This window comes from Pyrus communis, chromosome 15, assembly GCF_041283825.1.
Source record: "Pyrus communis isolate YQ-2024b chromosome 15, ASM4128382v1, whole genome shotgun sequence".
Lineage (NCBI taxonomy): Eukaryota > Viridiplantae > Streptophyta > Magnoliopsida > Rosales > Rosaceae > Pyrus > Pyrus communis.
In genome coordinates, this window is record NC_142579.1 from 38308335 (window position 1) to 38321994 (window position 13660).

The window sequence follows — 13660 nt, forward strand, 5'->3', positions numbered from 1 at the left end:
GATTCAGAGCAACAATATGAGCATAAGTAAATCAACGACTGAAGAAGGTCTAGATCTCTCTTCCATGGCACAGGTAAATCTACAACTGTAAACTGTGCTCGTTTCTCTCTCTCTCTCTCTCTCTCTCTCTCTCTCTCTCTCTGCGTTCTCTTTGTTCTCTTTCCTACATTCTCTTGTTTCCTCATTTATGCAGATTATATGATACAATGATCAGTCAGATGTGGTAGGGAAATGATACGAGCATGTAAGATTAGTTGAACAAAACTACTTGGGTGTACCAACTAAAGTACCATCACAAATGAAATATGTAAAATTATAAGAAATTTCTGGTCCTAACGTAATTTGAGCAGAAGACCTCTTGCTTGGACACCTTTGTATTCACCTTTTTTTTTCTTTTTTTTTTTAATTTTGCTTGTAACATACTGAAATAATATGGTACATGTACTGTTGTCACTTGTCATGTCATAATGTTGGATTTTGAGTTAGGATCCTATTGATTAGATCAATATAACAAAGATAATACTTGTATTCCTCCCATGTATTTTCTCGTTTGCAGATAACGTATCTTCAAATAAAATTAATGATCGGAATTGTTTAATTCTTTATCTTCATTTGAAGATCACTTCTACAAAAAAAAATCATTTCAATCGAAGATCATTAGTCATTCAAATTAAAAAAAAAAAAATAGACATTATAGGTATCAATTAATATATTCATGATGAACCGTCCATTTATTCAATACATTTGGATGATAAAACGATCTCTAATTCAAATGATTTTTTGTAGAAGTGATATTCAAATGAAGATTAATAAATTGAATGGTTCCGATCATTGGTTTAGTCCGTTAATGTACGTTATTAGCAAATGGGGATATGTGCAACCCCACATGGAGATGCAAGTATTATTCTAAAGTTAATCTAAAGAAAGCTACACTTAATTAATAGTGGAGACAAACCAAGGGTATTTTTCGAAATCCAAAATAATTAAATTTTCCATAGCTATAACTATTACTATCATGGAACAACTGAACGGAAGAAGCAAAACCTTCTGTTCTCCGACCTTGTTTGTTGTTGTATGCAAGGGGAAGGAAGTCCAAAATATGGAAAACCGGCTTCTCCAACTACAGCTGCTAAATTCCACTCACAATATATATGTTATTTTTTTCTAATCCCCATGATTAACTAGTGTTTATTAAATCTAATCGTGTAGAGAGAGAGAGAGAGAGAGAGAGAGAGAGAGAGAGAGAGAGAGAGAGAGAGAGAGAGAGAGAGAGAGAGAGAGAGAGTTGCCAATAGGTAATTGAAGCTGGACGTGGTCTTCAAAACATGATGAAAGCTGCTTTTGTGATCCGAATCAACTTGGTTTTTATTACCTTCTTTTTCATTGTTTATGTTGCCCTTCTTCTCCAGCCATCTTCCTCCATCTATGACGAGAGCGCAGCCTCTCTTATTAGGTGCTCATTGCGAGAGTGGCATCACAAGGTAAGGTGCCCTTTTGTTTTCGTTATTAGTCATTCATTTGGTTAGGGTTATTCAGAATTGAGGGGGTAAATGATAATTTATTAGATTCTAATTACATATTTCTAAGAATGTTACTATGCTTAATCACCTGTTCAGTTTTTCAACCCAAATTTATAGCCAAACCCAAGGTCATGTCATATTAAAGCAATGCACATTAAAAGTTGGAGTCAAATATCTATTTTTAACTCAATTTATGTCCAATGCATTATAAAATTTGGAGTCATACATGACTCCGGAGTTAAGTGCAAAGTCATATTTGATTCTGCATTCGACTCCAAAAATCATATATGCTTATGCATTTGATTGCAAAAGTTATATTTGACTCTTATTTGAGTGCATTGGCAATGATATAACATTTGGAGATAAAACTAAAGAACCACAATCAATATTCAGTCATATACCGAAGTTGAATAAACTAAACCTCTTTCAAGATACTAGTCTAATTGTCTTTCGGTTAACATAATTTGTGCCCTTCTGTCAACTGTTAATATTAATTTGTTGGCTATGCGGCCACTCATCTGTTTTTGTGTAAGCAGGTGGATAATGGAGTTAAGATCATGAAGCCAGTATAGGAGGAGACCGAAGGCAATATAACGATGTCTGAAGGCGGTATGAGCAAGATAGAGGTGCCAAGCTTTTTGAATCGAACAATGGGAAAGGGGACGATGAAAATTGGTCTGGTAAATATGGAAGGAAAGATTTGAGTGAGTGGGATAAGCTTGGAAAGACCATACAAATCCATTTTAACCATGTTTCGGATAACTTAAAATGGGATGATTTACTTCCTAACGGGACGACGTTTATGGATGAACTGTATAGGGCGGACCCTCCAAAGGTTTTTACGATACATTACGTGGGGTGGAAACCATGGCTTTGTTATAGGGATTATGATTGTAATTGGAACGTGGAGGGATTTCGTGTCTACGCGACTGACGTAGTGCACGAGCGGTGGTGGAAGGTTTACGACACGGTGGACGAGCGGTTGCAGAGGTTTTGTGGGTTGACGAAGGAGAGGAAAGGTAATTTGGAGTGGGCACTAAGTAAGGCGAGAGAATTAGGGTTTCCAGATGAACATTGGAAGATAAATATCACGGATCCTAGACGAGAACATTTGGTGGCAGTGGCGAAGTCAGGATTTGTCGAGGGGCGGGGCGAAATTCAAAAAAATGCAAGGTTCAATCAAAGTGGTTGCTTTCACATTGGAGAGTGCAAAGTTTTGAGTCAATATTCATAACAGAAGATAGTCTCTCCACCAAAATGATTGTAAGCAATAACATCAAAGCCAATGTAAGAAGCTTAAATTGGTTAGGATTAGATCCTTAAAAATGTTAGGTGCTAGTCAAACAGCGGACTGGGACCTAGCAGCTAGGTGCCTAGGCGAGATATAGGCAGGAACCTAGATGGATTTAAATTATCGTAAAATAAGCATTAAACAATATTTATAAATAATATGAGAGTTTAAGATAAATACGGTAGGAGTCTTAAAAGATAAGATAAAAATGCATACAAGAATAAATAAATAAAAAGAAAAAGAAAAAAAAAAAGGAGAGAAATGGGTTAATAAACCACAAAAAAAATGTGGGGTTAGAAGAGAAAAAAAGGGGGGAAATGGGTAAACAAACAAGTGAGGCAGAAAGATAAGGACCATAAGAGAAGTGGTGGGTAAATACTTGGGTAAGGTGTTAGTACCCAATTTTTACTGACTTATTAGGTGGCCCAATAATTATCCAACACATGTCTTTAAAACTCACACACAAACAGATAAGACTTGGGTACTGACAAGGGAGTACCCAAATTTTACTTACTTCTTATGTGGTCCAATAATCTTGAAACACCTGTCATCTATACTTTCTCGCTACATTTGTAACCAAACACTAAGTTTCCCATTCAACCCGTGACCAAACACAACCTCTCCTCTTCCTACCATCTTACCATCACTACAAATCTCACCCTTTAGTCCCTTTCTCCTCCGTCGAACACCCACCCACCCCTTAGTCCAACCTTTTCGTCGATTCTAACTTGAATAGTTCTACAAACCTCTTTTCTCCGTTGAACCCTCTCCTTCACTGAAACCTTTGTCTTTCATCAAACCGATCCCCAATTCCTCCTTCATGAAACCCATTTTTACAGGTGCCATGAATTCCGACGAGAGCGGAGGGGCTGAACCAGAGCTCCTAGGCGTGTTTTCCGGCAAAGGGAGGGGCGGCCGCCACTCCTCGCCCTCACATAGCTTCGCCACTGTTTGGTGGCATAAAAGAATATATATATGTTTTTTAATTGGATAATGCTAGGGAAATTAAGTTTTTAAACTAAATTTGCAAACAAAATGATGTGTCACGATAGAAAATGAGCACGTTCATCAACACTTAAGTAATAATTCAAGGTTAATGCCAAGTAGACCAACTTTTGAAACCAAATTTGCAAACCAAATGATGTGTCACCAATAGAAAATAAGCACGTTAATCAATACTTAAGTAATAATTCAATCATAAAAAACCACATATTTGGTTTACAAAATTTGGTTGAAATATGGTAATGCTAGGCAGACTAAATTTGTAAACAAAATAGGCTAAACTAAATGACATGGAAGTTGAAGGTTGAATTATTACTTAGGCGTTGATAAACGTGCTCATTTTTATTGGTGACATATTATTTAGTTTGCAAGTTTTGTCTACAAATTTAGTCTCTCCATCATTAACCATAATCCAATCATCAACTGTAACATCCCACATCGCCCAGGGGAGTGAATCCTGTAAGCCTTGTGTGTATATTCCCATCTCTACCTAGCACGAGGCCTTTTGGGAGTTCACTGGCTTCGAGTTTTGTAGGAACTCCGAAGTTAAGCGAGTAGCGTGTGAAAGCAATCTTATGATGGGTGACCCACTGGGAAGTTCGATTGTAACATCCCACATCGTCCAGGGGTGTGGATCCTGTAAGCCTTATATGTATCTTCCCGACTCCACCATAGCATGATATTGTCCGCTTTGGGCCCCGACCACGCCCTCACGGTTTTGTTTCTGGGAACTCACACGAGAACTTCCCAGTAGATCACCTATCATATGATGACTCTCGCGCGCTACTCGCTTAACTTCGGAGTTCCTACAGAACTCGAAGCCAGTGAGCTCCCAAAAGGCCTCGTGCTAGGTAGAGATGGGAATATACATATAAAGCTTACAAGATCCACTCTTCTGGACGATGTAGTATGTCATCAACATCCTAATCATTTGGTTTATAAAAATTGGAGAAATTTTTCATTGTGATAGGAACACGGGGGTACATCACATGTTTTTATGCAAGTGGTGGGAAATTTTGTTTTTTAAGTTATTAACTTTCTAACACACATATCCCATCATTTGTATAGTGACACATGATGTATCACCTTGTGTTTTGGTCACACTAAAAAATCTTTCCAAAAATTGGTTTAGAAATTTCGTCTCACTAGCTATTAAACATAATCCAATTATCAACATCCTAATAATTTGGTTTACAAAAATTGGTTTAGAAATTTAATCTTCCTAACATTATTATTTTTAATTTCCTCTTTTCGATTCTTGTAAATTCCGATTTTATCTTTGTTTTTGTTGAAATATGTCATACATATATGCATCATACACACAAATGGGATGATGATGTTTTTCCTTTTTTTTTAATTGCAAATTGTGTTATACAAGATGTACAAACAAGAGTGTATCCTAAGATATATTATATCTAATTGACTTAACTCGCGTCTACGTAAAAATCATAATCAATCTCGATATTTCTTAGGAAGAAAACAAAAAAGTAGTAGCTGTTGACCTTTTGGGGATTTGGGAATCTTGTTTGTTGCTGCATAAGGTTTAAGGGCAAAGACCTCACATTTCAGTTTTGAAGTGCGTATGTACCACAAAAACCACCGAACGTGGCTGGAGCCACAAATCCCAAAATTTGACAGAAATGGAACATCTCTCACCCACTCACTCGCAAAACGCCATACTCCAACAGTTACTCAAATTCTGAAACCCACACTAGAATCAATGGTCCCGGCAGTTTTGGCCAGATCGGGGAGCTTTTGGACCGTTGGGGGCTGCTTACGCGTAGAGTTTTATGTCCATTAAGCTACATTCTCATACGTGTTACATTGTGATTTGATTTCTATTGATTTAAAATTAATACAATCATGAAAAGAAGAAAGTGATTTTTACACATTTATTTTTATCTTCTTGCGCATTAATTTTTACATATGATCAACGAAATAAATAAAACGAAATCAACTGTTATGACTAAAAAATTAAATGTAACAGACTAAAAAGAGTGTGATTAAATAATTACTTCTCAAAGGGAAAACGTGGCATGGGCAATAGAGTCATTTTGAGCCAGAGTATCTTCAGTAAACACATTATCCACGGTGGGCGGTGCCTTTATTTACTTTATGTAATAATTATCTTTAGTTGTAAACAGTGTGTGTTCCAAGTCTTAATCAAACAGTATTTATTAATTAAATCAAAATATCTTAACTTAATTGATGTACTGTCTTATATTTTTAATCTTATGAAAAAATTAAGGAAAGCAATCACATATGGATGCCCTTTCTAACTAATACATGTCTCTTAGTGCCCATCCACAACTAGCACGTACACAAACAAAACAAACACAATAATATATAAATATTTTATGACAAAATATTTGAATATTATATTCCAAACTTTGTCAAGAATAATTAATTGCAAAATTTCATCAACAAATTAAAAAAAAAAACTTATTTAGGTTGTTAATAACAATCTGTTGCAATCATTCTATCTTTCCTTTTTCATTTGCAATCTTATTTTCTTTACTTTATTCGATCTAACGATTGAAAATAAACTTGAAATACGCATGCGAAAAGAAAAAATGTGTTAAAAATCAAATCCCTTGCCATAATAGTTTGAGTCCAAATTTTTTTTCTTCAAGAATCTAAAAAGCGGTTCCATACTAATCCTAGTGCATCAAGATCCACTTGAGTATTTTTTACGAAATAGTATAATACGATCATATTTTAAAATTTATTTATTTTTCAAAATAGTAATTATTCCGTTACATAAACGACATACTAATTTTTCATTCAATTCAACTTCAGTAGATGTGATGTATTTTTATTTTCTAATTAAATGGTACATCAAAACAGAGGCTCAATAAATGCATCAACGTTCGAACTCAGTTCAGAATTTCAAATCTTTGTTCGCTTTCAACGAATATCTAATTATTTATTTTAGTAAGAAACTAGAAGTAAAAAATCAAAAAAAAAAAAAAAAAAAGGTGGTCTCATATTGCGCATTAAAATGCTTTTCTTCTTCTTTGAGGGGGGTGGTGAGCTGGACAGAAGGAGGGCAGCTGAGCTGAGCTGCACCACGCAATCCAACGGACAAAACCTCCCCGCCTTTCCGTTGGTCAAATCCCCAATAAAAAAAATTGAAAAAAAGAGAGAGTGAAAAACTGAAAGATGAGAGATTGGAAGAAGGAGCGTACAGATGGATGCAGTCCGTGTGTGACGAGACGAGGAGGAGGTAGGCTCCACTCATCTCTCTGCTCTCTTCCTTCCCCCGCTATTTTTCTCTTCGCTCTATTTTTAACTCCGATTTCTTGGCTGCTATTTTTTGCTAATTTTTATCCCTTTTTGTGCTTTTTTTTTTGCCTTAATTTTCAGCCTCCTTTGATATCCGAAACTCCATTCCCACTTTCCTTTCAATCGCTTCTCGTTATTCCGGTACGTTCCTCTCTCTCTCTCTCTCTCAATTAATTTTTGGTTTAAAGTTTGAATTTTTATTTATGTTTTTGCTCTGATTACACTTGTTCTTGCAAATTAGCTGTTTCAATTCACTGTTTTGGATTGGATTTGGATTTTTTTTTTTTTAATTATGTGGAATTGATGATCTAAGTGAGTATTCGAAGTTCTTGGATTGGTATTTTTACATGCAGCTTGCTATTTAATTGTTCTTATTATTCCTTGTATGCGTGGCAGCTGTTTGGATGGATGTTTTTTTTTTTTTGGAAATTTATTTATTTTTCTGAGAATTTCGATAATTGAAAGTCGATACAACCCCAGCAAACTAAGGATAGTAATTTTGGATTGGTTGGTTTTAGACCGGAGAATCGAAAATCTAATATTTTTACTACAATTTCATAGAACGTGATATTTTGAGTCTAAAAGAATGCAAATTCTGATGAAATAATGCAAAAAATATTTGGTTATAAAGGTCCTACATGTTAGAAGCTCTAATTTTCTTGGCTTTTATGCAGTGATTTACTGTTTTGTTTCTGTTTTGTTGATCCGATTTCTTTTACTTGGATTGTAGATTTTGCTCACACTTACTAGGAATGGAGGTTGTGAAAACTGCAGAAGTAATGCCTCCTCCAGAATCTTCTTCGTCCTCCAACCATAATCAACAATCCGCCGGGGATGCTCCTGCAAATTCGGAAAAGCATGACAGTGTTGAAAGTAACAGTCATTTGCCAACGATGGACAACCCTAAATTAGAAATTACACTAAGTTCTTCTGACGGAGGACCCTCTCTGGAACAAAATCAACCACTTCCAACAGATAATCCGGCTTCTAGCTCATCAGCAATGGAAAATGGTAAATTACCAGCTGCAGAACATGCTTCAAATAGCACATCTCCAGAACAAAGTCAACTTCTTCCAACAGATACCCCACCCTCAATCGCTACAGTCACAGAGAAAGATACTAAGGATAGTCCGGTGGAAGATCTGGGTCCCAAAAGTGTCGATAGTGTTTCAAATAGTGCATCTCAGGAACAAAATCAACTTCATCCAACAGATACTCCAGCCTCAGCCTCAGTAAGTACGGTCAATAAAACAGAGACAGATGTTCAGGGTACCATGGCGGAAGATTCTGATCCTAAAAATGCTGACAAGGTAGTGCAACCCACGACACGTTCTCTACCCAATATAAAAGTTTCCAGAATTGCTGTTAACAAAGCTGAAGCCATTTATTCTCCTAAGAGTGCTAAGCTGGCATATGTGAACAATGTAGTCTCATCACCCAATGCAAAGTTTGCTAGCTTCTCTGCAAGAAAATCAGTCGTCACTGATTCCCCTAAGAGTGCTAAGAACAGAGGCCTTATTGATACAACTGCACCTTTTGAATCAGTTAAAGAAGCTGTTTCCAAATTTGGAGGAATTGTTGATTGGAAAGCCCATAGAATCCAAACTGTGGAGGTACATTTTCTTTATTTTTTCTGTTTTATTAGCTATTTATTGTTTTCTGTTGGTGTTAAAGTTCACAATCCCCTTTCTTTTGAATCCATAATCGAGTGGTTGTTTGGTTTTTTCCTTTTTAAATGAAACTCTCGTCTAAGGATTATGTTGAAATCCGGAAAATACCTACGTTTTCTAAAACAAATCGTAATCTCTTCTTTGGCTGTGCAGAGACGCAAGATTGTGGAGCAAGAACTTGAGAAAGCACAGGAGGAGATTCCTGAGTATAGGAAACAATCAGAGGGTGCCGAAAATGCAAAGGTTCAAGTATTGAAGGAGCTGGATAGCACTAAGAGACTCGTAGAAGAATTGAAGCTCAACCTGGAGAGAGCACAAACAGAAGAACAACAGGCAAAACAAGACTCCGAACTTGCCAAACTAAGGGTGGAAGAGATGGAGCAAGGTATAGCTGACGAGGCTAGTGTTGCAGCCAAGGCACAGCTTGAGGTTGCTAAGGCGAGGCATACAGCTGCGGTGACAGAGCTGAAATCTGTTAAAGAGGAGCTGGAAACGCTGTACAAGGAATATGCTTCTTTAGTCACCGAGAAAGATACAGCCATTAAAAAAGCTGAAGAGGCCATTTCTGCATCCAAGGAAGTGGAGAAAACAGTGGAAGAACTGACGATTGAGCTAATTGCCACAAAGGAGTCATTAGAGGCTGCGCATGCCGCTCATTTGGAAGCAGAGGAACAAAGGATTGGAGCAGTCATGGCCAAGGAACAAGATTCGCTTCATTGGGAGAAGGAGTTAAAGCAGGCAGAAGAGGAGCTTCAGAAACTTAACCACCAAATATTGTCGGCTGAGGATCTCAAGTCAAAACTAGACACAGCCTTGGCCTTACTACTTGATTTGAAATCTGAATTAGCTGCATATATGGAATCAAGATTAAAGGTGGAAAATGGAGGAGTCTTGAAAGATGGGCTACAGGAACCAGAGAAGAAAACTCATACCGATATACAAGCAGCAGTTGCTTCTGCAAAGAAGGAGCTGGAGGAAGTGAAGCTCAACATAGAGAAAGCAGTTGCTGAAGTAAATATCTTGAAGGTGGCTGCCACATCATTAAAATCGGAACTTGAAAGTGAGAAGTCAGCTCTTGCCACCATTAGGCAGAGAGAGGGAATGGCATCAGTGGCTGTTGCATCTCTTGAAGCTGACCTGGAGAAGACTAGGTCGGAAATAGCTCTAGTTCAGATGAAGGAGAAAGAAGCCAGAGAGAAGATGATTGAGCTACCCAAAGAATTACAGCAAGCAGCACAGGAGGCTGACCAGGCAAAGGTACTTTCTGAAATGGCTGGTGAAGAGCTGCGCAAGGCAAGGGAAGGAGCAGAGCAAGCAAAGGCTGGAGCAAGTACTGTGGAAAGTAGATTACTTGCGGCGCAAAAGGAAATAGAGGCTGCTAGAGCCTCCGAGAAGTTGGCATTAGCAGCAATTAAAGCTTTGCAAGAGAGTGAACAAGCCAGAAGCACCAATGATACTGATTCACCCACTGGGGTAACTCTTTCTGTAGCAGAGTATTATGAGCTCAGCAAACGGGCCCATGATGCAGAAGAACAGGCGAACGCGAGAGTTGCAGCTGCAAGTTCCCAAATCGATGTGGCCAAGGAGTCTGAGCTCAAAAGCTTGGAAAAGTTGGAAGAAGTTAATCGGGAAATGGCTGCGAGAAAAGAAGCACTCAAGATTGCAATGGAGAAGGCTGAGAAAGCCAAGGCAGGCAAGTTGGGGGTTGAGCAGGAGTTGAGAAAGTGGAGGGCCGAACATGAGCAACGGCGAAAGCTTGGTGAATCTGCTCAGGCAGCAGCAACTGCCACTAAAAGCCCGAAGGCCAGTTTTGAGGCAAGGAAAGAATCCAAGGACTTTGACTGCGCACCTGATTCTGCCGCATCTGAGCAATATTCATCAAGCCCCAAGTATGGACTTGGAAGCCCCATCGAAGCTGGTCCATCACCCCCAGAAGTAAAGCAGGGAAAGAAGAAAAAGAAGTCGTTCTTCCCACGGATATTTATGTTCTTGGCCAGAAGAAGGGCGCATCAAAACAAGTTAAATAACTCTTGATTGAAACCAGTACACGTCTTTGTTGTTGTGATTTTTTACCTCCTTTTTTTACAGGGTGGTTTCTCTCAGAGTGACCGTAAATGGTGGATTGATCTGACAGATGTTTACTCGAGTGTACATGACGATACTGGTAAATTGTTTGTTGTATGATAAGTTACTTGGATGATAGTTTTGGTCGCTGTAAGGATGGTTTTGGAGCAGAGGTTAATATTGTTGGTGCCTGAATATTGAGAAGGGAGAATAACAGAACTTCTGTATAATCTGTAGGCCTCGAAAACTCTGTAAAAGTCGGTTCGTGTTTGCTGTAATGAAAGAATTTGGGTTTGAGATTTCCGTGAGCTACTTCTAGTTGAAATTCACACTTTTTTTTTTTATTCATTCATAGTTTCGATGAAGTTTTATTGATCCGAAAACAACGGTACTAATCACATGACTACGGGAGCTGCTCTCTCCATCTGTGTTCGGTCAGTTTTCTGAGCGAGAGTCGCATAACTTGACCATCGTCAATCTCCCTTCCTATCTATAACATAGGCTAAGAGATAATTTGTAACTTCGCTCCTGATTGGAGTTAGAAATGATCGGAAGTTTACACCGACGAAAATTGCTCCTCGCCGGCACAATGCAATTAAGTTTAAGCAATTGATTTTGCTTCAGAACCAAGCAGAACAAGAATGTGAATGAAACTAAGAAAGTGTTGAAAGATAGAGGGGTACAGCTTCTAAACTCTACACAAAAGTCTTTTTTAAGAAGCATACAAGTTAAAGCCGAAACGAAACAAAACGAGACATCTCAACTCTTTCTGATTCAGCGAGGACAACAAGCCATCAAACAAAAATATTTCATTGAAGTGAAAATCACCCTTCTAATCGGCCGTACAAGAAAACAAGACAAGTTTAACTCATCCAAAACAATACCTCAAGTTTTATATTTGAAGCATTATTCGAACAGAAGGTAAATAAATGACCAGAGTCGCTACAAAATTTAATGAGACCTTGTCTTTATATGATTTCAAATGAGATCAAACAACAAGAACAACAGGAGTATGCGAAAATTTTCTCTTTTCCCAACACTTTGGGACGCATTAAACACAAAAGTTTCAATTACCGTAGGCATTACGCGCAGGCCAACAAGGATATCGGTGAAAGTGAAACTAATCACAGAACCTCATGAGCCTTGTTGTAGTACCTGTTGATGTATGCAGCCTTGACACCTGATATGTCAGGAGTATCGGGTGTTTGCACGGGGTAGAACTTGTAATACCTCAAATTTTCAAATGCTGCTTTAGTTTCCGTACTCATTTTTTCAAATTCTTGTTTGCGGGCCTCCTTTTTCTCTCGGTTTTCTTTCTTTTGTTGACGCACTTTCTCCTTGACAAACTCCATGAAGGCATCCTTTTGATCTGCAGATAGTTCCTCCTCTTTTATCCGCTCGTCAGTGAACTCCTCAACTTCATCAAACTGCCAATCAAACACACAGTAAACCGGTGGATTTGGTTCCTGTGGAAAAAGTATGTCGACCTCGGTGCTCAGCTCAAGCTCCTCTTCCTTGATCGGCATTAGATACGGCAAGCAGTAGTCAAATTTCTTTAGACGATCAATCTTCATGTGTTTCAAGGAAGCCCGTCTCTGAGTGCATCCCAGCACAAATATTTGAGGAGAATTTCGACTATATTCAACAACTTGGCTGTCTCTCTTGTCATAAGGAATATATGGAATCCAATCCATTTTCATCTGTTTCATTGGAACAATTTCTTCAGTCTCTCTCTGAACCGACTTAATCCCAATTTTGTCAGAAGGTGGGCAAGGCGATACAACAGCCACCACAATAGGTATGTAAATAATTTTCAAATCACCCTTATAGGGGACTTGTTGAGGCTCTGTACCACCAAAGAGATACACTTTGTTGTTCCCAAGATCGTGCAGCTTGCCCCCCTCTTCAAATGCTTTTTCAAGGTTTGAGAAATCCCACTTGAATTGGTACACCTTGTCCAAGTGATCCCACTCTGTTCCAACAGGAAAGGCAGCCTTCCAGAGATCTTCCAACTGACGAGGCTCCTCAAAGTACTCGGGCTCGGATTGGGGGTGCGATGCCTTGACCCGCTTTGACCGAGTGGCGGCCTTGCTGGATTGTTCTTTGTGGTTGTCTGCCTTGGTTGAATTTTCCTTGTTTTCTTCTCTCTGGCTGGCCTTCCTCTTAGCTCCTCTCGCCATTGTATTCTGCCAAAAAAAAAAAAAAAAAGACAAATACAAATCGAAAATCAGGGCTACCGACCTAGGGTTAGGGTTTGTACCGTTTGGCACACAATCCAATTTATACACATAAAGTTCTTCCGCAACTTCGACAAATAATTTTAAATTTGTATGAATCAAAGATTTAAACTTCAAATCTATAAATCGTACATCTAATCCAAAATCAAAATTATAAAAGAAACCCCAATAGCAGTTCATCGTTTCAAGCAGCAGATTCAAATTTCAACTAATATCTAATCTAATACGAAATCATAAAACCAATCGTCCCTGAATTCATTGACACGTAAAAAAAAACCCTAGGAAAAATCAAAACCCAAATCAAATCCCCTATAAAACCCTAAAAACCCAAATCAAAACCGTAAAAATTCAAAGTTTCTGAAAAATTATAGCACACTGAACAGAAAATTCATACCCGAAAAGGCTTTTGTCGCTTCGCGGACTGAAAATTCCAACACAATCTGGGTTTTTTGAAAATTGGAAGCAAAATCACAGCAGGGGGCTCCTTATTAGGCAAAAGTGAGAACCTTTGCCTCCTCTCTCTCTCTCCTTATAAATTCCAACACATCTTACCGTTTCACTTTATTACATCTGAACCGTTCATTTTATCCC

General features: G+C 38.2%; 2 protein-coding genes across 2 annotated transcripts; one reads left to right on the forward strand and one right to left on the reverse strand.

The window, feature by feature from the left end:
* Nucleotides 1-6699: 6699 nt before the first annotated feature.
* Nucleotides 6700-11131, forward strand: LOC137733869 (protein WEAK CHLOROPLAST MOVEMENT UNDER BLUE LIGHT 1). The gene is made up of 4 exons (XM_068473070.2): nt 6700-7039; nt 7180-7239; nt 7829-8711; nt 8922-11131. Exons 3-4 carry the CDS (start codon nt 7851-7853, stop codon nt 10800-10802), a joined length of 2742 nt encoding a protein of 913 aa, XP_068329171.1. The 5' UTR covers nt 6700-7039; nt 7180-7239; nt 7829-7850; the 3' UTR covers nt 10803-11131.
* Nucleotides 11132-11626: 495 nt separating this feature from the next.
* LOC137733876 (protein HEAT INTOLERANT 4) lies at nt 11627-13586 on the reverse strand. The gene is made up of 2 exons (XM_068473082.2): nt 13464-13586; nt 11627-13018 (listed from the first exon to the last, which is right to left on the reverse strand). The coding sequence occupies exon 2, from the start codon at nt 13010-13012 to the stop codon at nt 11957-11959; it is 1056 nt and encodes a 351-aa protein (XP_068329183.1). The 5' UTR covers nt 13013-13018; nt 13464-13586; the 3' UTR covers nt 11627-11956.
* Nucleotides 13587-13660: the final 74 nt, after the last annotated feature.

What these genes read in the sequence shown, in the direction of transcription:
- LOC137733869 (XM_068473070.2), top strand. Translation starts at nt 7,851, where the DNA reads ATGGAGGTTGTGAAAACTGCAGAAGTAATGCCTCCTCCAGAATCTTCT. An exon ending in ATAGAATCCAAACTGTGGAG is followed by an intron (nt 8,712 to 8,921) that starts GTACATTTTCTT and finishes TTGGCTGTGCAG; the next exon opens with AGACGCAAGATTGTGGAGCA.
- LOC137733876 (XM_068473082.2), bottom strand. Translation starts at nt 13,012, where the DNA reads ATGGCGAGAGGAGCTAAGAGGAAGGCCAGCCAGAGAGAAGAAAACAAG.